General features: G+C 41.6%; 1 protein-coding gene across 1 annotated transcript in view; it reads left to right on the top strand.

The window, feature by feature from the left end:
* CAMK1D (calcium/calmodulin dependent protein kinase ID) overlaps positions 1–27,416 on the top strand; it is a 272,636-nt gene that overhangs the window by 163,131 nt on the left and 82,089 nt on the right. Inside the window, exon 3 of the mRNA XM_075208648.1 lies at positions 24,399–24,473. Coding sequence (XP_075064749.1) covers positions 24,399–24,473 — 75 coding nt within the window. The remainder of the gene's footprint in view (positions 1–24,398; positions 24,474–27,416) is intronic.

Genomic DNA, 27,416 nt, shown 5'->3' on the forward strand with positions numbered 1-27,416 from the left:
GAAAACTGCTGATGTGCAAGGTGAACATAAGTAACATAACAGTTCACTCACCCTGAGAGCTACCAGTTTGAACACTAAAGGAGAATAGAGCACCACTAAGTGAAGAGCGGTATGTGTGGTATTAACCGTAGGAGAGGGGCAGCTGTTGAGAGAGAGTAGTCCGGGGCCTCTAATTTCGCCGGGTCAGCAGCAGAGGGTGAGGATGTTGCTTCTTGATGCAGAATAGATTTGCAGCTGCAACCGTCCCAGTGGCAGCAGTCATCCAACGGAAGGATCGTGGTCCGCGGTGCCCAGGCTCCATAGAGAAGACTGGATGTTCTGCAGGGCTCCAGGCGTCACCTGGAGCTGTATAAGTAGCTAGGTGTGAGGCAGTCGCCCGTTACTGTTGTTTTCGGGGGGAAAATGTAGAGCTAGATGAATTGTTCCATCACCAGGTCAGCGCTGGGGTCCCCCAGGATCGATGCATGCTATGGAGCTTGGCCCGATGGGTCATGTGGCACGGGGCTCTCACCGGGTCGGCGTCTGAGAGCAGGAGATAAGTCAGTGCCGCTAACAGCCATATGATATTGGAGCTTGTAATGGGGAAGACGGTATCTCCCTCTCTCCCGAGGAGAGGGGCAAGCTAAATGGAGCCTCACGTTGAGGGAAACAGCAGGCCCAAAATTAGGGTGGACTCCGGGGTTATAGCAAGGCTCTCTGGAAGCCACCAAAATCACTCCAATGGAATCTCGGGCCAGTCTACTACACAATGCGAGGTTCAGAGCTGATGAAACTGGTGTATATAAGGGGTGATTGTAGCAGATGGTGCTGGAGCTTGGAGTGAGACGGTTAAAATGTGGCCATCATGGTGTACTGACCACCGGAAGTCCCGTTCTCCCTTTCTTTTAAACAGTGGATAATGTTTAGCTGTTAGTATTTTTGTACTCACAGACAAATAGCATCAGTCTGGAATTATTATAATACATTCTAAATTCAGCTTCCATACTAAAATACTGCCTTCCCTAACAGGTGATTAATTTTTCTGTTATTTAAACTACTTAATTAGAGTAAAAATCAAGCTTTTTAGCTTACACTGTCCACTACACATATAGTAAAATCATTGACATTAGGACCTGTGTATACAGGTATCTTTTCATGATGTCTTTGATGTGTCGTTAGATGAAGGATAGACATAACAAAACTGTAAAGTGTGTGTTTTTTCAGGGGCGTTTCAATCTGGTTTTCTTCTCCCGTTGCATTTACTGTGATATTTGTTTAGGATAATCTCAGAATGGTTCAGGTTTTCTCCATTATTTTCTATTATTTATGTAGGAACAGTTGAAAAAAAGATCATATCTGTTTTTTTAACCATTTTCTATCTGTTGTTGACGGTAATCACTTCTTTACACTGGAAAATGTAATTAATTTAAAAAAGCCAAATGGGAATAAAACAATAGATGAATAATATATTTAAGAAAAATATATACCTACTTTATATCCATTTTAAATATGTAAAAAAATGGATTAATAAATGCTTGTGTACACATAGAGAGAGTGGGACATACTCCAGTTTGTGTAGCTTGCATTCATTCTGTGCATGCAGACTTGCCTGATTCTGGCACTTACGTCCGCCTGCGTCTAGAGAGGGGGACAGGATAGGAAGGGGTGCTCTAATGCAGTCCGAGTACAGTAAAGGTATGTTTCTGCAAAAGCAGCTCATGAAGACCTGTAGAAACACACATATATGCTTGTTTGAAGGCTTATATCTTGCCCCTGCCACAGGGCAGGTGCAAATTCACACTGATAATGGTGACTTAATGTAAACATATGCTGCCAATGTGGAGGTGACACATTTTGACGTGTGTGGCTTTGCATCTGGCTGGAAACATCACTTTGCTTCAGCCCCATAGTCTTGATCTGTTTTCTCCATCATAAAATCAGGAGACAAGACAAATTTTAAGGTGATATTAAGTTTAGTGCCGTTATCTATAGTGCAGACGTGTGAGGAATGATGATCCTGATCCTGCTAGTTGAAAAAAGAGCAGCAGAAAACATGTAAATCTAATCTTCATGAAAGAGGGAAATTCACACGTAGATGTACATGCACAATTCAGCTTTTTATCATATAAGCATAAAAATCCATATCATATTAGCATATAGAATGAAGATTGTCATTTGAAAGTAACAAGCTATTTTGTTACAAACTAATTGTTATGTTTAGTTATACACATAATAACTTTATTACAATAAAACACAATACCTTTTGCCATTTAATTATACCTGGTACTATGCTATCAATCATTTACGTGCAGTACAATATCCCACTGCTCACAATGCTTATATGGAACTCCTAAGAACATTAGATATTCTAATACATTAGAATCAATGTTATTGACTAATTAAGAAAAAAACACAAAAGCAGACCCATTTTGTACTACCAACAATTAAAAAATAAAACTAACATGAACATGGTTGTTAATAATGAACTCCATATGGTTCCTGGACAGGGACTTTGCTATTGATCAATTGAATGTATTCATGCCACAGGATACCATTCAGGGTGATCGGATCGATGAATGCGATTTATAATAATATTTACAGTATTTTAAATTATCTAGTTCCATGTCCTCACTTATACAGCCAGCGCAAAATAAAGTGCGACAGTGTGCATTATGGTGGTGTGGGTGCTTGTGTATCCAACATATCCATAACACGAACCTTACAAAATTAACAAATGGCACACATGGTGGTGTGTAGTAATTGAAAGATTCAGAACTTTCTAGTGCGTTTAAGTTGATGGTGGCAAATAGTAGTGGTCTTTATAGAGCTGTATGTGTGCATTCACATTTCAGCTTCTTCAGGTGTTTATGGCAATAAATTAATCTCTAGTGACAGAAAAACGATAGTGATATGTGATGTAGAATCCTACAGGAACATGCAGTTCAGAAAGCAAGACAAGAATAGTACTCACATATGGACTAGGTACTTGGTACCAACTGTTTATGTGGGTGCTTATGGTGTACTATACCCAAACACCTAATGTCACAGGATAACAATGCTGTCCACAAGAGATGGAAGAGTCTGTTGGGTAGAAGATGCAGCAGATATCTGGATTAGAGAAGAACAATCATGCCCAATCTGATGTAAGGCTGTCTCTAACAAGTGACTAGGTACTTTGTATCAGTTTAGTGTGTCTGGCCTGCATGCCCCCATTTCCAGTTGTAGTATGCAAACAGTTGTTGCTTGGTCACCCGTTATAGGTTTTGTTTTATGACCTTGGTGCAATTGTCTTAATTACTTATTGTCACTGACCTTCTCTTTATTCCTGACCAGTGTTCCTTGCTGCCTGCCCTGACTTTAGTTCCTATTTTGACCTCAATATTTTATGTGCTCATTTTTATACCTCTTCTGTTTATGGATGACTCTGCCTACCTGACTTATTATGCCCTTCTGCCGGTCACTGTTAGCCATACAAGTCAGCTTCATTAGCTACCTGCACAAGATCCGGGGGCAACACAATAACGGTAAACACATAAAGTTATATGGGAAAGGGAGCTGCAAAAGGTAAAGACCACGACTAGCCTGGCTATATTAGTTGACTTAATGGTGTATCTGTGACCATTAAAACTACTGTTGTTGAGTATCTTTGCCTGACCTTTTGTAGCATAGCTTTCATTAGATTATCGTAAGATTTTATAACAATGTTGTCTTTGTTATTAATTTTACACTGATTGCAACTGAAAATGTGAATTAGTTATAATGTATAAACATTTTACAGTAAATTTCCTAATATATAAAGATAATGTAATTATTCACTTTGTCAATTCTCAACAAAAGCATTAGTGTAAACATTGTGCTGAACATTAGGGGCCTGAGTCATTAAAGTAGATCCCGATATGGGCTGCATTTTGCATAAAATTGCTCTGCGCATGTCCAGATTTGGACTATACGCCAGTGAAAGCAAGTGCAATTCATCTTCAAACACAAAGGACACTTTCGACAGCCTACAACTTCAAAGGAGAAATGGGGAAATGGCATATATGCACGTAGGCAATGTGCAGCAAGGGCATGTCAAGGTTGACATTCATCCAATTCAATTGATTTTTAGCCATATCATTTGCACCAGCTACAGGCCAGGTGTAAGTGTCAATTGATAGTGATGCTGGTTGTGTATGCATGACAAAATATAGAAGTTTATATATAGTTTAGAATTAGGAGCAACTATAAAAAATGCATTTTATGTACTGTAGGCCTTGAAAACATCCTGAATTTCATTTGATGGTGGGATTTTTTATATTATTCTTTTATTTTTAGTAATTACTATATTATTAACAGGTTTTAATGTATTTACTTTTTTTTTTTATCTGTGTGTTCTGATGGGATCTTATATTGCACATATGCATTGTGCATATCCTGCAGCGTATTGTGTCTGTCTGTATATGGCAAGTGCTATATAGACATAGCAAACTTAGAACCGTATTCAACTAGAAATGTTTCTTCAGATCCACTTGTACTTAATTATGGGTGTACCTTAGTCAATTTGTTTTGTTCAATTAAAAAAAAAGGCAAATTGCATTCATTTTGCGTTGCTTGGTGAATCAGGCAGTAGATGTTTAATGATATAGGATAAGTAAATGTCCTTCAATTAAACATGTAAATTATAGGATCCAGAGGCTAAATAAGAGGAACTATATTAAATCAATTACACAAGGCTGTGTTTAGAATGAATCTGACTACTACATCAGCCTATTTTTAAAGTTTGGGTGTATGACATGAGGGTGTGACATCTTTATTAAATCAGCTATGAATATAAATGCCATGTTTAATACTTAGATAAAATTGTAAAAGGCTAAAATGAGCCAGGTGTGCCTTCCCTAATTACTTATGGTCTTCAACAGCAAATGCTAGAGGGGGGTCACAAACAAGCATATACTTGGTCCACACATTGTTGTCTGCGGTTTCATTCAGACCATACATATGGCCTTGCTTAATAACATAGTAATATGTATACAAATGTGCTGTAACTCATAGCAACTTATCTTATTTTACCTTTTTGTTTCAATAAAGGTGCATGACAAATTGCACCTACATTATACTACATAACACCACACTATGAAATGGGCCATATAGTTACAGTATGGCATCTGAAAGATTGAGATCATCTGTACTGCAGAGTGGTGCCCTTCTACAAGCCTTTAGCTATATTAGAGAGGGAGATAATGTAACACAAGTCTAACCATCTTCATCTAATAAAGGCCAGGTATTCTATTGCTTGCAGTCTATAGACCCACATGGGTTGTGAATGAACTTCATTGATACAGTGTAGTTCTTTCATAGCCCACTGATTGGCTACTTGAGAACAGGCTCCTTGTCATTCATTATGTTGTGGCTCTGCTAGGAGCATTTTGTGCAGACAGCACTTTACTGTTTGCAAAAATGTACCCAGTTGCGCACCTAGTGCATTCATAGGTGTAAGCTCACATCCCAGTGTTTGAAACTGGTCACATAAAATGAGTGTGCACCTTTTTGGCAGGACTGCAGAGTGTGTATGCTCACCCTTCTTAACACAAATAACCCATGCAGACCAACACCCCAATAAGTACAGACAAAACATGGAGAGAAATAATCACTGGCGTTATTGATTAAAATTACCCGCCGGAAAACTCTCAGCTTGATACATTTACCCCCAAATGCTATTTTAAGCCCCACATATCCAAGCAGAGAAAGGAGAAAACTGCATGAAACAATTGCCCACATACTCAAAATCCATAGAGATTAGAGTCCCATGTTACCATACAGCGAATGGCAGCACCATTCAACCTACCATATCTACCATAACACCATCCAAATAACCTTCTCTGATTGATCTCTTTACTAATTACTAACTTGACATGTTAAACTGCTTAGCAATACCCTGTTTGCTAAGAGTGTAACAAACAAAGGAAGAAATACCTGCTAGGGCCTTGTCAGCAGAGCTTAACACATAACCCCTTGCTTTTATATCCACCAAAAAGTGCTCTTAAGCAGTAATCTAACCAGGGGACTGGCGAACCATAACACTGGAAAAAGGATACCCAAGAATCACTCTGTCTGCAGTAAGAAGTCTATTAACTTGGTGCCACCAGTCCTGTGATTGATTCCAAACTCCGGAAGTCACCAACTTACAAAGTTGAGTAGGCTATCAATGCAGGGTAGGATCCGCTTGTGAAGCAAAAAGACTAAATCCTGAGAAATAAAATTTACGCAATGCATCTGCTAACTCATTTCTAATACCTGAAATGTGCCGTGCCCTGAAATGATAAGCATTAAACATCTCTGCAACAATACCCACAGGATACAAAGTATTCACAGGATCCACCACCGCCATAATGTCAGACCAAAAAAAATGTGTATGTTTGCCAACTCCATAGAACTAACTTTTCTCCTGAAAACTGCTCAGGTTAGTCCCTAGCATCCCATCGAGCGTAAAGGATAACTCATGTTTACCATGATTTCCTAAGTGCCCAGAAATTTCAAGTCCTTTTTCTTCGGAAAAAAATACTGTGCTGCTCCTTGTTAAACAGGCAGCGCCACATACTCTACCGTTTGGATCTTATTTTAACACATCCTAGATAACAACTTTGTTTTTGCATGTTGTTATTATTATTATTATTTTTTATTTATAGGGCGCCACTAGGTGTCCGTAGCGCCGTACAGGGACAAACGAAATTACAATACGAGGAGAAACGGCACAGTACAGTAAACAATAAGCACAGTAACTCCGTGAGCTCAAAGCACAGCAAGGGTGGGGGAGGGGAGAGGGGAAGGTCTGCATACAACGGAGCCCAAGAGGGAGGGCACGGATGATAGGAAGACCCCCAGGGGGGGAGAGGAGGGAGCGGGAGGGGACGGGGGGAAGAGGGTCCTCGACGAGGAGGGCAAGGTTTCTGGAGAGCAGAGTTAACAGTGGTGAAGACAGGAGGAGAGTTGACCCTGCTCAAAAGAGCGTACAATCTAAGGGGTGTGGTAGACAGACAGAGAGACACGGGGGAGAGAGGGGATGGAATGGAGGATAGGGGAAGGGGAATGAAGGGGAAGAGGCAGAAGAAAAGGTAGGTAATTAAGTGGGAGATTGGAAGGCTTTAAGAAAAAGGTTTTTAAAGCCCGTTTGAAACTGGACAGATTAGGGGAAGTGGGGCAGCGCGGGCGAAGTCTTGGATACGCGCATGGGAGGAGGTGATCAGGGGGGAAGAGAGGCGACGGTCATTGGCAGATCGGAGAGGGTGGGATGAAGCATGCATAGAGAGGAGGGTGGAGATGTAGGGTGCAGTGGAGTTGGCGAGGGCCTTGTAAGTAAGAGTGAGAAGCTTGAAGAGGATTCTGTAGGGGAAGGGGAGCCAGTGAAGGGATTGGTAGAGGGTGGAGACAGACGAGGAGCGGCGAGAGAGGAAGATGAGCCTAGCGGCTGCGTTAAGAACAGATCGAAGGGGAGCAAGATGAGATTGGGGGAGGCCAGTGACGAGGAGGTTACAGTAGTCCAAGAGGGAGATGATCAGAGAGTGAATAAGACATTTGGTGGCATCTTGGGAGAGGAAGGGCCGGATGCGAGCGATGTTACGCATCTGGAAGTGGCAGGATTTAGCAAGAGAGAGGATGTGGAGGCCAAAGGAGAGAGAGGAGTCGAGGATGACACCGAGGCAGCGAAGTTGGGGGACAGGGGAGATAGAGGTGTTGTCGACAGTGATAGAGAGGTCAGGAGGGGGCGAGGTGTGAGGGGGAGGAAAGACTATGAGTTCAGTTTTGGCGAGGTTAAGTTTGAGGAATCGAGAGGACATCCAGGAGGAGATGGCAGAGAGGCAGGCGGACACCCTAGAGAGGAGGGAGTGAGAGAGATCAGGAGAGGAGAGGTATAGTTGAGTGTCGTCGGCGTAGAGGTGTTAGTTGAGGCCATAGGAGCTGATGAGTTCACCCAGGGAAGAGGTGAACTCTGCCCTGGGTGAACTCATTTTGTGGGTGCAAAAGAAAGTGCATTCATGCCTCTATCCTGAACTGGGCAGGGAACAATTGTGTGGTGCTGGTGGTTCCTTCTTGGTACATAGATCAATGACTTACACATAAAAACTGTGGCATTTGTACTTTTCCACATTTGTAAATTACATTTACTGTCTGGATAAATGAAATTATTTTGGGAAATTTTGAGAAAAGTCATATTCTATCCATACATGTAAATATTTAGCTGTCCTATTTACATTTAATGCTTCTTTATTCCGATTCCAGAGAACTTCCACTTGATTGGGTCAAATGGTTCTTGGCCTAAGAAATGTAAATTGGGTAGCCTACAACCATATCCAGCATTGACCTATAAATATTGTGAATACTAAAGGGGGTAGCTCAGCACAGTTATTTTCCTCAGGGCAGCGCTGGTCTTTGATGTCAAATGCTTCAATTTCAAATGTAATGCCTGGTTCTTCAGATGTTTGGCAAATAACCAAATATTTAGGCATGAAAAGTAATGTGTGCTTGGAGCTTGCTCTTTGCTACCTAGTCTACATACTAGTCTAAATGCATAATTTTGTTTTGTTCCTCTACCATGGGCCACTGGCATTAAAAATGTACACAGTTAAAAATAATGCAAGAGTCTGAACATTTACAAATAGAAAAATATTTTGTTTGCAAACTCCTTATAGCCCCTTTGAGTATTCATGTAACAAATAGAATTTTGGTAATTTGAGCTTTGGGTGTAGTTCCACTTTTTCTGAAATTATAAAACTGTCTGTTTATAGCTAAAGGTTGAAATGAATTAAAAATCTAATGAAAATGTATGTTTTTCACCGCAAGTGGAAAATAGTTTAACATATTACAGATTATTTATGAAAGTGTAAATTGCAGTCCCTTTTGTGTCATTCATGCCCCCATTATTATGGCAAAGGTATTTGTGTAACAAGAAGACATTTGTGCATCTCCTATTGGGAAAAGCTTGGCCAGTTGTGGTTGTTAATTTTGTTGAGTGTAGAATAGCCACATAAATGTGCCAAGGTAGCCACTCTAGAAAAAACAAAACTTAGAGGGGGGTATTCAATTGTTAGCGAGATTTCTTTTTATTCCCCGCCGTGTTAAAAAAAAAAAAAAAAAAAAAAATCTCCTGCGGGTTTTTGCAGGCAAAAGCGACCGTTTTGAGTGCAATTCAATTGAAAAAGAGGGAACACTGCCCCGCGCGTTAAATAATTGTGTTTGCGAGATTTTAGGGGAGTGGAGGGGAGTTTTAACGCTGTCATGTATAACATAAAAAAAAGGTTTTGCATACATTTCCATACATTAGATTGCATTACACATTGATAATATCATTACAGTACTTTCTTTTAGCATATTTTTTTTATTGAACTATTTTTTACCATACAATCATTTATACCATGTCAAAACACATTACTACATTCATATTTGTACCAAAAAGAAAATCAACTTGAACAAGTTAAGCATTAGTGATAAACATAAGTTTAACTTTTTTTCAGCATTTTTAAAGGATTTCAAATACTTTTCAGAGGTTTTTTATTTGTAACACACCCGAAGGAGGTACGACAGAAAACAGCATATTTGCCTGTTATACCCGCCGCGTTAAAAAACAATTGAATAGATTGTAAGCTTGCGAGCAGGGTTCTCTTACCTCTCTGTCTGTATGTATTACCCAGTATTGTCTTATTAATGTTTGTTCCCAATTGTAAAGCGCTACGGAATTTGCTGGCGCTATGTAAATAAATGATGATGATGATGATGATAGGGCTTTGCCCTTTACATAAAGGTGGTAGCGTTGCTATCTACACAGGTAACCACTGCCAATGGTAATATTCACCGGCACAGCATTAGGAAGGCTATTTAACAAGCACAGTGGCGGTACAAGTACCACAGCATTCTTGTTCTGTTCTCACATCTCAGGCCACAGCAGAAGAAAATCAAGAAAACAAATGCCTTATTCAAAGAACAAACCATTTTTTGAATGGTCAATATTTTTAAATATAATTTTTTCTACATATTTGTATAAATAAGTGATGATGATGATAGCTTTTAACGCGGCTTCCTCTTGCACACACTATACTATCAATAGACCTACTACTGGAGCACGAGGGGACCATTTCATGAAAAAGAAATGTAGCGTTAAAAATGGAATTGAATTGCGGGTAAAGTTAACCTACTTGAAAATGATAAAAACAGAATTAAAGTGACTTCACATGCTCAGAAAAACCAACTCGCTGACAATTGAATACCCCTAAGAGGGTGGGGAAAAGCACATTTAGGAGACTACTTTTGTTTAGCAAGGGACAGCAGAACATTTCTTTCTTTGTTTAGCAAAGGACAGCAGAGCATTACTTTTATGTTTAGCAAGGGACAGCAGAGCATTTCTTTTCTATTCAAGAGTGTTTTTATTACGCCATTTCGAATATCTAGAATGCAACTGGGGACATGCTACTTGCTTTGCACTTTTGCTCAAATAGAGATTTATTATACTTCTGCATATTTCGTGGCTTGTAAATAACTTTTGTTGTCTATCATTTTGATAGGTATCAATACTCTGTATAGGGAAGGTAGATCACTGAAAAAAAGGGCTCCAATAGATCAAGCATAATCTAAATGTATTGAACAATAAAGCACTTACAGAGGTACCAATAATATATGCATATAGTGGGTTAACCCACTCCTGCTGCACACTTCAGAGACTGGCGCCGATATTGGTTGTGATAGTCTTTTAATATGTGATATGCTTTTAATACTTAAGTAATAGACCGGAAGAAAACCCTACTGTACACTGAAAGGAGCCACAATTGTGCAGTTAAAATATATACATTTCTTAATCCATTAATAAAGCTTTAAAGAACAGTTTGTCACATTGAGTACTTTGTGAATTTCATGAACAGTATTTTTTGTTGTTTTATTTACCCCATAGCATGGCTTCGTCAGTCACCACTTTAACTCACAGCTATCTTGCAAATTCTTACAAAGACTCCTAAGTAGAGATGGGCGGGTCCGCTTCCCCGAGAACCGAACCCACCCGAACTTTGGGTATCCGAGTACAGAGCTGAGTAGCTCGGTGCTCTCCCGCCCGCTCCGAATTCAAATCGAGGCCGAACGTCATCGTGACGTTGTCGGATCTCGGGGCTCGGTTCTCGCGATAACTTAAGATTATAAATACCTGCCTCCACAGCAATCCATCGCCATTTGACAGAGGGAGAGAGCAGGGTGTAGTCACAGACTGATTAGAGCAGGGACAGAGAATAAAATATTATTATTCCAATTGCTGTAACAAAAATCGCTAGAGAAGAGAGGAGGATAGAGGTTTCTAATATTGTGTAGGTCCCCCTCGTGCCCCCAAAACAGCTCTGACCCATCGAGGCATGGACTCCACAAGACCTCTGAATGTGTCCTGTGGTATCTGGCACCAAGACATTAAGTCAAGTAAGCTGCAAGGCCTCCATGGCTCGAACTTGTTTTTCCAGCACATCCCACAAATGGTCGATAGATCATGGGAGTTTAGAGGCCAAGTCAACACCTTGAAATGTTGGTCATGTTCCTCAAACCATTCGGGGTGTACTTGGTCTGCAGCAATGTTTAGGTAGGTGGTATGTGTCAAAGTAACATCCACATGAATGCCAGGACCCAAGGTTTTCCAGCAGAACATTGCCCAGAGCATTACCTTGCCTCTGCCAGATTGCCTTCTTCATATAGTCCATTCTGGTGCCATCTCTTCCCCAGATAAACGTACAGGCACCCGGTCGTCCACATGATGTAATAGAAAACATGATTCATCAGACCAGCCATCCTTCTTCTATTGCTCCATGGGTCAGTTCTGGCGCTCACATGCCTATTGTAAGCAGTTATGGCGGTGGACAGGGTTCAGCATGGGCACCGTTCTGTGGCTATGCAGCAAGCTGCGATGCACTGTGTGTTCTGACACCTTTTGTCAGGATCTGCCTGCAGCCCTCTGCATCGCCTGTTGCTTATTGGCAGCTCCTGCCTTTAGGACCTTGGACTTGTTTTATTATGTTTATATGGCAGTTCCTCCGTTCACCAGAGGTGCTGCTATTGTGCCTTTTCCTTTGTTATTATTAGGGGTTAACCTGTCTCACTAATTATCTCCTGCACCTGGGTGTTCCCTACGTATATCTGCCTCTCTCCCTCTCCTGTGCTGGTCATTGTTGTTTTGTTGCCCTTCTTATGGTTTTGTTCTCCTGCTGCTCCTGTGCCCTCAGACCCCCACATTTTGCTGCTAACACCACTTCTCCGGATCTCTCTCCACTTACCTTGCTACCTGTGTCTGCAGTATTCCTTGCAACCAGAATGCAACCTTATCAGATATCACTGTGCAGTTTCAACTATATTTTGGTTCATACTATTTACTTGTATTTTATAGCAATAAACATCTTATGCTTCATCACATCCAGCACTCCATAGCTGTGATTTACTTTGAAGTGTGACACCTTTCTATCACAGCCAGCATTAGCTTTGTCAGCAATCTGTGGTACAGTAGCTCTTCTGTGCGATTGAACAGTCTTCACTCCCCACGCGCATCAATGAGCTTTGGGCGACCATGACCCTATCAACAGTTCACCGGTTGCCCTTCCTTGGACCACTTTTGGTAGGTACTAACCACTTCAAACCAGGAACATCACATATGACCTGCCGTTTTGGAGATGCTCTGACCCAGTCATCTAGCCAAAACAATTTGTCAGAGTCGCTCAGATGCGTACACTTGCCCATTTATCCTGCTTCCAACATTTCAACTTCAAGAACTGACTGTTCACTTGTTGCCTAATATATCCCACCGCTTGACAGGTGCAATTGAAACAAGATTATCAATGTTATTCACTTCACTGGTCAGTGGTTTTAATGTTCTTGCTGATCGGTGTATATGTGGGATAATGTAGCTGTGCATATAGTTATATTGTAAGTTTCTAAAAGGACACAGGTCCATAGAGATCAATCTTTCTCTAACTCCAATTGTATTGATCCATAGGAAGAGATAACAAAATTAACAGAGTAATAGTTGCCAATTTAGTCCCTGTCAGGATAATAAACAGATATAGGGATAGAGAACATGGTTGAATAGCGGCATTCAAACACATCTCGGCCTATTTCCACTGTTTACATTTGTTGCCTTCATATCATTTAGGCGCTTAGCATCACTGATCAACACTATGAGGGCTGGGCTGATTAACTTATTGGGATTGGTTGCAGGTGGCTTTATTAGGCTGTCAGCAGCTCACTTTAATAGCCTGTTATAGTGTTAGGTAGCTTAGGCACTGTGCTCTGTATCTCTCTTGTTGTCTGTCTGATTTTTGACCCTGCTTGTTTATTGTCCATACTTGTCTGAACTTAGCCCGTTTACTGATTATCCTTGTCTTCCATCTGCCCTGACCACAGTTTGACCACCCTGTACTATTCTGTTTGTTGCATGCTAGTATTTTGGATTGTACCTGACTATTCTGTCTTATGTATTCAGCAGTGTTTATTCAGAGGACTAGTCATCTAGGATTCCTTGTATGAACCAGTGTATAAATGTAATCCTATGCTATTGCACTAAAACCTTGGTGTAACTGAGTATTATTATTAATTATTATTATTATATAGCTCTATGAGAAATAGGGGCTGCTATAGGTGTAGACTGGACCTTCAGATCCATAGGTTAATTAAATAATTGGTAGCATAAATTAAAGTCTCACAAGAGGGGAAATTCATCCTAACTCTATTAAAAATCAGTTATATCTGCTCTAATAAAACAATAGGTTTTCAGACAGCATTTAAAGATTTGAAGGTTGTTGGAAAATGTGATCAGGCATGGCAGGAAATTCCATAAGTGGGTATTAGCAAGTGTTGTAGGTAGGAGTGAGATGTGGTTACTAGAGAGGAGGCAAGGTGCCGGTCACCGATATATCTAAGGGGGCGAAAGGCATCGTATTTTGATATGAGATTTGAGATTTATGAAGGAGTGGTATTGTTGAGGGCGAGTAATTTGAATTGAATGGGAACATGGGCAGCCAGTATAGGGATTTACAGAGGAAGACCATTCTTTCTTTGACATTTAAAGTGGTTTAAAGCTTCACACTAAAATGTGTACCTTTCATCAAGATCAAACTGTCAGGATTCCCAATAAAAACCACAGAGAGCGCGTAGTGAAATTAAGTGGTAACACCGGGTAAACAGATTGCAGTACGGAAGGGTATGGCAGAAATAGCTAAAGAACACAGTGGATAACAGATGCAGAATGCAATGGTCCACAGGACCACGAAGTAGTGGACATGGCACACAAGGTGTGATGGTCTGCGGAGCAAGGCACTGAAGATTCAGAGAACAGGTAGCAATAATCTGTAGAGCGTTACCACAGGATGCTGGAGTAGACACAGTGGCTGAGATGATTTGCGGATAGATGTGCTGGAAACTCAGAGAACAGGTAGCAAACAGTTGCCAGGGACCAGGCACAGCAACACAGGTAATTGCAACAGATGATCTGGCAAAAGTTGCTAGGGACAGGCAGGCTTATATAGGCCAGAAGCAGGTGTTTAAGCTTCCAGCAATAACGAGGCAAGTAAGAGCAGTCTAAGTATCACAGTGCCCTTTTTGGTGGACAGTGGTACTACAGGCAGGATACAAATATATACAAAGGTCCAACAAAGTAGCTGCAGGATGCAGGTCGTGACACAAACAGTTTCCCGATACTGCTAGTCAGGATTAGTCCTTATCAGCTGTAATATTTATGAACCCAGCCTAACATTACAAGTTCTCCTACAGTCAGATATCTTGTCACACATTTTGAAAACTAATCTCCCCACCTCATTGCTCCCCTTAACTTGAATTAGTTAAGTCCTTCTGCTAGAGCCCTTTTCTCAGTGTTACTTAAAGTTTATAATAAAACCAAGTTCCCAAAACTGAGAGTTAGGTTTAATAGGATCCAAGCAAAGCCCTATTTCTCTTTCATCCATCTGGGGGATACTCCTTAACCATGGGGTTGAGTCCACTGCACCACGATGACAGGAGCAAAAGACAGTGCTGAAAACGGGATTTATACTTACGATAAATCTTTTTCTCTGAGTCCATCTGGGGGACACTCCTTAACCATGGGGTTGAGTCGGGGGGATGAGTCTGGCACCCAAAGAGTTAACTTTTTTCAGCTCACAGCATATCACCCCCGCCAATTCCCACATACCTCAGTTTGAATTGGGTGCCCTTGGAAGAAGGTTGCACCTGAAGAGCTCCAAGAGAGACAGTGAACAGGGTTCACTGGTTATAGGTTTTTTCCTTTTCTTTTGACAGTGACGAGAGGCTCCGTGTAAACGGAGCTGACTCGTGGGAGAAGCGCCTGTCGGGGGGGGCGGCCCCGCTGACAGAGAGGTAAGAAGCGCTTCTCACAGCGGGAAGCAGTCGGCAAGAGACTCTCCCTGCTGATGCAGGACGGGCGCTGCCATTAGGCAGAGAGCGCCTTTACTGCTGAGGTTCCCCGGAAGCCAGCTGGAGTATACCAAGTTCCTCCTCCCATGGGGATGGCAGTGAATTCTTGAGGATGGCGCGCTTTGAATAGCGCTAGCGGGGAACACATTCTAACAGGTTTTCCCCTAATATAAGAGAAAGGGCAAAACGCTGTTAAAGTAGACACAGAAGAAGAGCCAGTGGAAGGGAAATGTGTTTGAGGAACACCGCTCCCCCCCCCCTGCTGAGTGAGCACGTGTAAGATCCCTTTTGGCGCCAAAGTTCAAAAGGAGGACAGATGCAACAGTCATTTGGAGAGAAGTGCAGTTGACACATATCTTCCACGCTAAGTATCACTTTGTTTCTTCTGTGTATGCATGTGTATTATAAGACTATGAGGTGTTGAGAGAACTGTGTTTAAGGAAAACTATAAAGTTCTCCAAACCTGTCTTATTTAATCAGAAATACTATGATATGTTAAATAACCTAGTCTGTACTTTCTGATAAAGGTTGTGGAAGTGTTTGAGCGTGCCAAACATATTGTCTGTTCCAAATGTAATGCTAAATGGGCCCAGGTGTTCTGTGCTAATTGCAGTCATTACTGAAAAACCTGCTGCAGCCTTTCAGCTTGACTAATTATACCTTATACTCTCTATATAGAGGAAAAGGAACAGAAATACTATCTTTTGACTGGTTCATAGATAAATATGTACCTGTATTTTGCGGTGTGGTACCAAATGTGAGAAAGATAAAGCAACAAGATTTCACCTAAGTAGAATGGGGAAATCGCTGTTAGCAGAGACACAGAAGGAGATTCCAGTGGTAGGGGAATGTGTTGAGAAGCACCTCTTCCCCTCCCCCGCTGAGTGAGCACGTGGAAGATCCCTTTTTGGCGCCAAGCTTTAAAAGGAGGACAGTTGCAGCAGTCATTTGAAGAGAAGTGCACTGTTGACACATATCTTCCCCGCTGAGTATCACTTTTATTTCTTCTGTGTGTATGGGTGTGCATGTGTAGACATGTATATTATAAGACAATGATGTGTTGAGAGAACTGTTGTTTATGAGAAAACTATAAAGTTCTCCAAGCCTGTCTTATTTAAATCAGAAATACTATGATATGTTAATATAACCTAATCTGTATTTTCAGATAAATTGGAGAAGTGTTTGTGAATTTTAAAACGTGATTTAGTTTTTCTTATCTTGTGATGGCAGATAAAAGCAAAACAACACGTACCAAACATAATGTCTGTTCAAAATGTAATGTTAAACTAACAAGTGAACGGCTGGACCAGGGGGGGCTCTGTGCAGCCTTCACTGTGGCTCCTGTGAAACAGCCTATAGACACCTCCACCATAACGGTAGATCCTCCTGAGTGGGCGGCTGCCTTAACACAGGGAGTTAATACCCTTGTAAATCTGTTATCTAAACCAGTTGAGATCCCAGCTACATCTGTGGTTTCTCAGGGTATAACAGTAGGAATGACAGATGAGTCATTTTCCCCAGGGGTCGGTGTATTTCCCTCCCCAGCCCTCCCGGGTGTTTCCCAAATGGGAGAGGTGGGTTGGTCAGCGGTGGCTAAAAGCCTGGACCGGCTTACCCATCTACTGGAGAACCCCAGACACAAGTGTAGTGTTAAAAGACGTAGACAAACAGCTAAAGCGCTGTGGTCAGTGTCAGAATCTGAGAGTTCCTCAGAGGAGGAGGGGGAATTGTTGGACGATTCAGATGTGTCCATTATAGAGTCAGAAGGAAACTCTAGGCACCAGGGTATGGACGACCTGGTAAAAGCAGTTTGTCAGACCCTGGGGTTTGCTGAAGTAGAGGAGACGAAGTCCTTGGACCGCTCCCTCTTTAAGAAGGCTTCTAAGCAGGTGGTCAGGTTCCCTCCCTCAGTTGAGTTGAGGGGTATTGTAGAGGCCTCTTGGAAATATTCAGATAAAAGGTTCTCTATGCCAAGGAAGTTTGGCGTATTGTATCCCCTTCAGGAAGAGGATATGACCCGTTGGGAACAGGTGGCAAAGGTAGATACACCTGTGGCGAGATTGGTTCGTCAGACTACACTACCTGTACCCGGGTCAGCGACCTTACAGGACGCGACTGACAAGAAATTAGAATCCCTGCTGAAGTCGATCTTCACGGCCGCCGGTATTCGCCTCAGGCCAGCATTGTTCTCTACCTGGGTAGCTAGGGCCATGGAAGTCTGGGCAGGGCAGTTAGAGTCTGCCTTGCAGGATTCAGATTTACTGCCTCTGGCCATGCAGCTAAGGGAGGCAGCAGGCTATGTATATGAAGCGGCCCATAATTCGGCCTCCATAGCTTCGTCTATTTCAGCTACAGCTGTAGTAGCTAGAAGGGCTTGGAATGCGGATTCAGAGTCTAAACGATCATTAGAATTCATCCCGTATACGGGTGGGATGTTATTTGGTCCAGAATTCGACTCTTGGATTTTACAGGCTTCAGGGGGCAAGAAGACGTCCTTGCCTGTAAATACTCCAAGACCTAGGGCTAGGCCTAGGTTTAGTTCTTTCAGACAGCCTCCTTATGGGTGCGGGTCTGGCAGAGGCCAGACTACCAGTCCAGGGGCTGTGGAATCCAGGAGACAGTCCCGTAGGGGAAGGTCATCCTTTGCCCCTGTGGCGCGGAGAGCTTCTTCCGCTATGCTGCCGGATAGACCAGCAGCATGACTACCACCCACCTCTGGTTCCAGAGGGTGGGGTGGGAGGACGGCTGCTTGGGTTTGCCCGGCAGCAGACAGGGTCCTCGGTAGACGAATAGGTCCAGAATATCGTGATAGAATTCATGGGACCAGCTCACCTCAGGTTTTGAAAAAAATTACCTCGCTGGCTTCTGTCAAATCAGAAAGAGCTCAGGGCTGTCGATTTGCTTTGTTCAGACGAAGCTATACAGGCTTAGAATTTCCAGTAAGGGAAAAGGTTTTAGTCACACCCATTCAGGGTGCTAAGGCTAGACGAGTTGTTCAGTCTATGACCGAACTTCTAGAGTCTGAAAGGGTCACAGAGAATCCCTTGTCTAAGAATGAGTTTCTTGAGACTAGTGAGGGACTTGGTATGCAGCAGAAGGTTGTCTTCACAGGACAAGTTGAGGTCCTAGATGGAGTGGACAGGCAGGATCCTGTCAGACAAGAGGCTGTCAGTAGCCAGGTCTTTGAAGCTGCTGGGAAAGATGGTGACATCTTTCGCGACCTTACCCTGGGCAGGGTCCCACCCCACCCCAGAGGAGCATTCCCATGTTCGAGGTACCAGTGGAGGAGGTAGGTCCTCAGCTGTTGGTTGCTGGACAAGAACCGAGCAAAAGACAGGGAAGTCCCATAGTTCTGCGCAAGAACAAGGGATCCACTGGTAAGGGACGTCCTAGCAAGGCCTTGGGGCTGCAGGTAAAACCTGCCCTACAGGGTCCCGTAGAGAGAGGACCCTCAGACTCCTGGAACAAAGACAAATATTTGCACGTAGTGAGGGCATTACGTATATATGTTAAGAGATCTGCAAAGATACGTAAGACATAGTCTCTATTTGTGTTGTTTGACTTTTCCAAACGGGGATGGCCAGCATCTAAGCAAACTATTTCCAGATGGCTTACCCTGACTATCAGGGAGGCTTATGTCCGTATTAATCTCCCTGTGCCGAAACGTATTGTTGCCCATTCTACCCGGTCGGTTGGGGCGTCTTGGGCGGCTCGTAGTGGAGCCATGGCGGACCAGCTGTGCAGAGCAGCCACCTGGTCCTCGGTCCATACCTTTACGAAATTCTACCAATTTAATATATTTGCGTCTGGGGACGCCTCCTTTGGCCGTAGTGTTCTGCGTGCAAGGAGATCAGAGCGGTCCCACCCTTCAGAGGGATTGCTTTTGTAAGTCTCCATGGTTAAGGAGTGTCCCCCAGATGGATGAAATAGAAAACAGGATTTATACTTACGATAAATCTTTTTCTCTGAGTCCATCTGGGGGACACTCCGATCCCCCCCGTCTTTTCGTTGTTTTGTCTGCACTCCCCCCTCTGTTGAGTGGTGTGTCTTGGTTGATTGGCCTATCTTCCTAGTGGCTTTTGTAATCAAACTGAGGTATGTGGGAATTGGCGGGGGTGATATGCTGTCAGCTGAAAAAAGTTAACTCTTTGGGTGCCAGACTCATCCCCCCGACTCAACCCCATGGTTAAGGAGTGTCCCCCAGATGGACTCAGAGAAAAAGATTTATCGTAAGTATAAATCCCGTTTTCAGCACTGTCTTTTGCTCCTGTCATCGTGGTGCAGTAGGCTCAGTACCAATAGTTTTCTCATTGTGACCATTGTATTGAGTTAGTCATTTGGGACACGAGTCATTAAGGAGAGCAAAGCAAAAAAATGGATTAAGTTTGTTCCTGGACAAACAATGTTGCAATGCAAGGGGTGCAATTTAGTTTATTATTTTGCCCATAAGGAACATACTGGCTGTTTTTTCATGTAGCACACAAATACTTGATAGTTTTATTCTTACACTGAAATTTAAAGTTGATCTAGGTCATGTCTTACCATAAATCTGTCCACACATTTTAGATTTAGCTCCCTCACCAGGGGCGCACGGAGGATTGTACCAAAAATAAAAAAACACAACCCGAGAGCGCGAGAGCTACTGCACATCAGCTCCATTTAGGCAGCGCTGTCTTATACAGCAGCCGCGGCCCTGTCAAAGAAGCGTCCGCGGCGGTGCTGTATACACTACAGCACCGCCGTGGACGCTTCTTTGACAGCGCCGCGGCTGCTGTATAAGACAGTGCCGCTATAGTGGCCATTTAGTTAGCGCAGGGGGGGGGGTTTTCTGGAGACTCAGAAACCCCCCCTGCGTGCGCCACTGCTCACCAATGCCAAATGTATTTGCCAAGGTGCAAATTTTCTTTTTATGCTTTGCTCTCCATAATGACTCAGGCCCGTGAAGTCCACTTTTTTTTTTATCTTTTACTAGTGCATACTTAAACTACAGCAGGCCAATTGATGAGGTGGTCCCATTGGTCTCTTAGTATCTGGCAAAGTATATAAGTGATGATTCTGGTTAATAGCAAATGTGTCCGTGTCCAACTAATATATGGATTGACAACCAGATAATATAATTACATTGTGTTTTTCATTTATTCAGAGGGGCTGAGCTGTTTCCAGTTTGTATCAAGTTATTTATGCCCTCACATATGTCTTCAGCAGAATATTTTAGATGGCATCTTCTGTTCTTGTTAGAACAATCTGTTAATATCATTATTAATATTTTCACATAACATGTTCTTACCAGGGTCTAATGATGTCTAGCTTTCAGAATATTTCACATTACAAAAATCACATCATGAGAGGAAAATTATGGTATCTAAAAGAAAGGCACAAAAGGGAACAACAACATTATTGTATTATATAAAGAACATTTACCTGTTTAGAGATATGTCACATACTCTTAAAACATTTATTTTATGAATAGTTGATGACGATGTTTTTACTTTTTTCCAGCTGCAATATACAGCTTATCTCTAGTTTATAGGAGAACCATTTCTGTAGCCTTGCTCCCCGTTTTCATCCAGACGATGATTACTCTTTCTGCACTTGTGGTTAGACCATCTTATGTCTCATGAAGTGCTCTCATGAATAGCATTAGACAAGCTTCATGCAAACATTTCATCCTGACAGCTGTATGCAGAATATGGGCAGACAGTTTTCTCCGAACAGGATTGCAATGATTGAAATCATATTTGGATTTGTATATGTTTGCCAGTAAGGCTTAGACTATAGTAAATAAACCATACTTACCAACTCTCTGTTGGTGAAATCCGGGAGCCTGCAGAGGAGGTGGGCGTAACAGGGGGGCGGGGTCCCAAGTGGCGTCATTTTGGACCTGCCCCCATGACGTGATGACGCAAAATGCGTCATTTGACAGCGGGGGGCGGGGCCAAACGCCGCGATTCACCGGGAATCGCGGCGTTTGGGACTTAATTCTGCCCACTTCACTAGGAAGTGGGCAGAATTATCCAGATGCGGGGGATTGCCACACTCGCCCGGGAGCCCGGGAGACTCTCGCAAAATGCGGGAGTCTCCCGGATATTTCGGGAGAGTTGGCAAGTCTGAAATAAACTTTTTTATTTTTTTTATTTTGCAGTGCCATGTCTAGTATATACTGGCATATTTTATACAATTTTCTGTGATCTAGTTACCTTCCACATGTTCCTCTATGAGATTGTTTTCTGTGCAGAATCAATTTAGCATTCATGCATATATTTTTTTACACTTTTATAAGTGCAAAGTTAGAATTAAAATACAAACTATACGTACCCTTTCACAAATATCTTTGCAATATTATCTGTATAACTGGTATTCTTCAGTCTGCTACATGGAAGTGAAATATTTACAGGTTTATAGAAAATATAATAATAATAATAATAATAATAATAGTAATAATTCACACATATATTATATTATAATAAATATATATATGTGTGTGTGTGTGTGTGTGTGTGTGTGTAAAACTTCCTATACCTTGACAGAACCTCTCTCCACATGGCTGGCCAGTTACCTCACGCACACAGATAGGGGTAATCATGCAATTAGAGTTTGCTTACTTATATCAGCGATTTGGCTCACCACATACTCTGCAATGTTTGGTCAGCTGGATCAGAAACAACCAAATTGTTCAACATAATCCACTTGACTGCTGTGTACTCTCTCCCAGCAGCTGTGGGGGCAAACAGAACAACCCCCTCCCACATGGCTAACTGGTCCTGTGGCAAGTTAGTGTATCCCAAATTAAAATGTCCAATGATGATCCATTATTGGCTCGCCATCCTGGCAACTGATTGGCTGACAGTAAATCTGCTCAGATGCGCCATGACCACTGTCGAGTAGCACTGCTGGAAAAGCAGACTTACCTGAGCTGGATCGCTGGTCTGGTAACTCTTCTTCTTTTCTTTGCCATCTTCGGGGGCACTGCTACAGGGGGACATTCATGTACCTAGCACTAGGGATGAGAAGTATCCTGTGCATAGTAAAAATCTTCAGTTCTGAGAAGCCACTGCTTGTTTTCCAGATATAATGTGAGTTTTATTAAAGCTTTTTTTTCCCATAAGGAAGAGATACACAATCAGTGTAGTAAATATGGGCACATCTCTAATTCTCATGCTGAATAGCCATTCATTTAATCAGCATTACACCTGACAAGTCTTCCACTATTTTATTTACAAAAAAGCCTAAAGCTGGATTTATGAGCTTCTGATATAGTGATATGTTTTACACTACAATTTTCCTGTATCAGTATGAAATGAGCCTCTCAACACTAGTCTGTGCTGTTGGGGAACCATTCTAAGGCTTATTGCTGCTTACTTGATACTGCTCTTATCATATACAGCCCTAGCGTCATTGACACAACACAAGTGATCAGGTCACAGCCTGACACAAGATCAGCATGCTCATCTCCTGATCTCATACAAGTTGCTCTGTCACCACCTACTTCTAAACAGGGTGCATAAGGACAAATGGGAAATTATGAATGATTTGCTTCGGGTCAAATGCAACGTAAAAATGGTTAGTACTGTAGGTAGAATATGATGAAAGTAGAGGGGAGTTATTGAGCAAGAAGTTACAGTTCTGGAAGTTGAGAGAGCGCAGTCTACAGTAAATGTCTGTGGAGAGACAGAGTCCTAAGGGAGTCTCAGGAACAGCAGAGAGAGAGACTCATCCCTTGTGAGAATATATCTCAAAAAGAGATAGAAAGAGACCCTGTGTCGGGGAGAGAAGCCATTTTGATTGAATAACTGCTTCAGACCTAATTGTATTGTTACAGGGGAGTTCCGGTGAATCGAGCCAGAACTTTATCTTATTCCTAAGTTCACATACAATGGTTAAAAGTACCCTAAGGTTTGTCAGAGGTAGTCAATACTAAAATCCATAGCCAAGAGTCATCTTTATATATTTATCCATTGATTAGTTTATAGTTATCATTGACATCTTCTATACAGTTCTGAATACACTTATCACTGGGCAACAGCCAACAATAGCTGCAAACAGAGCTTCCATAGAGACAGTAAGGGGTATGAATGAGGATATTTGTGAAACTAGTGTCCTTTACAATACGTACTTACATAAAGTTATCTATATGTAAAATCCTAAAACACTAAATAGTGATACACTTTTTTGATACCTGCCTACCCTCTTGCAACAAAGAGAAGGAAATAGCAACTGTTATTTCATTGTGCAATAAACACACTTTTTTAACTAACACAACCTATGTATAAAATTGTGTAGTGTATTAACCCATACAAAGCATGCTCTGTAAGGAAAGCGGTTTCCCAAGTCCACCCCTGTAAAGAGCAACCGTTTCTCATAAACCCGCAAACTACAGTTAAGAGCAAGTAAAAACACTGTGCCAGAGGCAGAAGATGAGGAATAGGTTTCACAATACAAACACACTCACACAATATCCAGGAAACCGAAGGTTGAGTCATGTTGGGAATTAGACTTCTTTATGCACTAAAGCTATTCATACACTCAGCTACTTGGAATCACTGCGGTGTGTGTGTGAAGACTGGGATTCTCAAACAACATCTAATCCGGACAGATGGATCTGGCACTAATCTGTCCCATAGGGTCTGGTGTTTTGTTCTGAGTGCTAAGCTATTGGATCTGTCCAAATTGTTTGTGGCCAAACTGGATACAGTGCCGGTGAAGTATGTGCTACTTGAAGGATAGCATGGGACATATCAGGCAGCAAAGTGTCTCTGAAAATGTTTTCTTGTGGTTTCAATAATGATTTTAGATTTTATGAGGTTTTCTTGCTGATCAAAGTAAGTTACACCAATTGAATTGTGGAATAAAAGAACACACTGAAATAACTGATATGTTCACTTTGTCCTGCATGAAGTTTTTTGGCTATTTACTAAACATTTTGGTACTCCTGTGAGTAGATCACTGCAGTTAATTATTTGCCAAGATCCTCATTCTGCTGTATTTCTCTCTTTCTCTCTCTCCCTCAGAATCAAACATGAGAATATCGTTGCCTTGGAAGATATCTACGAGAGCCCCAGTCATTTGTATCTGGTCATGCAACTGTGAGTAGTCATTAATTACAAGTCTTGTACATAAAGTGCTCTCAAGTAATATAGGAGATGTCCCCTGCTGATGCCTAAAATTCTTCTCATAATAACTCATACATAGACTTACTGTTTGATGAATAAGTACTGTGCTGGTGTCATAGCCTGTAGGTATAATTTGCTATGTTGCTATGGTGACCAGAGTGTTGTATACCATATTTCATTATTTAGATAATTAGCAGGCATAATTGTGTAGTTTTTTTTTAAATGTGTGACTTTTAACCACTTCATATGCAATACAATCCAGTGGAAACCTACTAATCTAGATCACAATGTAGAGTCCATTTAAAATTATAAATCGGAGTGCTATAAAGAAGGGAATCTCTCCCTTTGATTAGAGTTCAGCTAAGACAGGAATTAAAAATAAATGTAGCTCATCCAATGAAAATTACCCAATTCTTCCTTTTGTGTGGCAAATGTAGTATACATTTTATCACAAAGCCTGTAGATTTAAATGGGTATAATTCCTTTGATAATTAAGCACCGTTTACAATAAAATGCCCTTTTTATTAGAGCTATAAAAATCTCTATATTAACAGTTATATAGACCAGCAGACCAGACTGCAGGATGGCGTTATTTTATGCCTCTTGCTCTATCATGTACTTGGGGGCTATTAGGCAATCACAGGAGCCTTATTTATCAATATTGTCTCTATTTTATAGTTTTTAATGGTTAATAATATATAACCTCATTAATGCTTGTACACTGTAAACATATATTCCTTTAACAGCTAACAGTCTGAGTTTATTCATAGTTTCTGCCCATATTCACCACACTTATTATAGCACATAATTTATTGCTGACACGCCAAGCGCCTTATTTAGAGTTAGGAGTAAATCTAGCTAGAAGATGCAGTTTTGCATATTGGTAAAGCCATGTTGCGCTATGGGTAACCATCTTAGCTCTAAATCTGCCTAAAGTGTAAAAACACAGACAGTATTTTTCTTACATGCAATAAAAGTTATATTTGCACGTCTTGCATTGCGACATCATTTGCCCAGGTGCAAATTTCTATTACTTTAATCGAGGATCATAGTGTTGGTGTGGGTATAGAGCAGGGGTAGGCAACCTGCGGCTCTCCAGATGTTGTAAAACTACAAGTCCCAGCATGCTTTGCCAGTAGATAACCAGCAGATAGGTGGCAAGGCATGCTGGGATTTGTAGTTTCACAACACCTGGAGAGCCGCAGGTTGCCTACCCCTGGTATAGAGGGTCATCCATAAATCCACTTCCAAAAACAACTCACTGTTGCATACACATGTTGTATATTCCATACCTCCTAACATTTCCTTGGGGCAGGGTGGCATAGTGGAGGGCACTACCACCGCTCAGTTGGGGTGTGACCACACACTGGGGGTGTGTCTAAAGCTTTTGAAATGCTAGGCAGCCCCGTTCTCTCCTCCTCTTCCCTCCAAACACCTTCACTGTGTGTGCGCTGTAGTGTGCACAGCACCCATTCCCTGCTTGCTCTGTAGAATATCTCCCAACTTTCCCATCCGCGGGACAAAGCTGTCCCAATCGGGATGGCGGGACAGCGTCCTGAAAAATGGGACTGTCTCGCCTAAATCAGGACGGTTGAGAGGCATGGTATAATCTAAAATAAACACATACTTTGTTAATGGTTTTGAAACACCTAAGGGAAATATATTACTACCGATAGTGCCAGGTTTTGAATCGGTTACTTACAAATCCTAATTATCTCAATAAGTAAAACATACAATTCTCAGACTGTTTTATTGGGATTTTCACCAACTGTGAAATGCCTGAGTATTGATTTGCTGCACCTGTATGTTCAATTTCCCATACTTCATTATACATAGTTTTTGTTTAAATTGCTTAATAGGCAATTTAAAAAACAAAACATGAAATGGACTGTAACCAATCATCCGTGTAGCAATGAAACACTTGTTTAAAATACATTTTGTTATTTGCATGGTCCAGTTGAATTATTTGCCATGTAAAAGCATTTGAACAAGTACAAAATGATTCCCACCCACACCCGTTATTGTGGAAGCACTTAACTGCCCTCAATTGAATTGTTTCATCAGCACATTTCTAGAACACTTTTACTCCCGCTGTGCATGTCAATCTCTCATTATGTCACTAGACAGATAAGCACCTTTAGAAAAAGAATCACTTTACCTCACATTAGGTTCTACTTGCAGTTTATTAAACAAAACTCAGCATGTATAGTGTTGCATTATATTTATTCAATGTATGTGCAATCTACACTTCAATAAACATATCTATACATATATAAAAAAGTAAATAAAATCCATATAGCAGATATGAAACTAGACAAAAAAAACTTCAATTATCAAACAACTACAGAACTGACTGTTTATAAAATGCTTTATTCATCTGTAGACAACCTATGGCAGGCTATTAGTTTTCATTTTACTGCTGGCTCTTTCATAGGGACCTATTTTGGCATCTGCTGGAACGTAGGTTTTTGCTTTTATCCAGGAGTCTGTTGGAGTGAAATAAGACTGCTCATCGGTGAGGTAGCTCGGCATGTTTAGTGCCAATGTAAGTTTGACCATTCCCCATTAATTGTGGTAGGAGTTGTTCTGTTAGGGTTAAGCCCAGTGGCATGGGTTTCAAATCATTCAACTACCTAAGGAAGTCACAGCAGCAAGAGTTTACTGTGTTTTGACTTGATTTTTATCAAGTCTGGCTATTTGATATGGGCTACTGAGTAAAGAGAGTACCCATTTATGAGTTCTTCTGGAATTTCTGATCCGCAGCAGAGGAAAGGAGAGTAGGGGCACGATAGCTGTAAGGATGGAGAATTTTGTGCCTCTCTCAGTTCATCTGCTTATCACATGGAGTGCGGATAGAGTCATCCAGTGATATGAAGTCTCTACGGGGCTCTTTATAGAAAAATAATGATGGCTCAT

Source organism: Mixophyes fleayi, chromosome 4 (assembly GCF_038048845.1).
Source record: "Mixophyes fleayi isolate aMixFle1 chromosome 4, aMixFle1.hap1, whole genome shotgun sequence".
In the NCBI taxonomy this organism is placed as follows: domain Eukaryota; kingdom Metazoa; phylum Chordata; class Amphibia; order Anura; family Limnodynastidae; genus Mixophyes; species Mixophyes fleayi.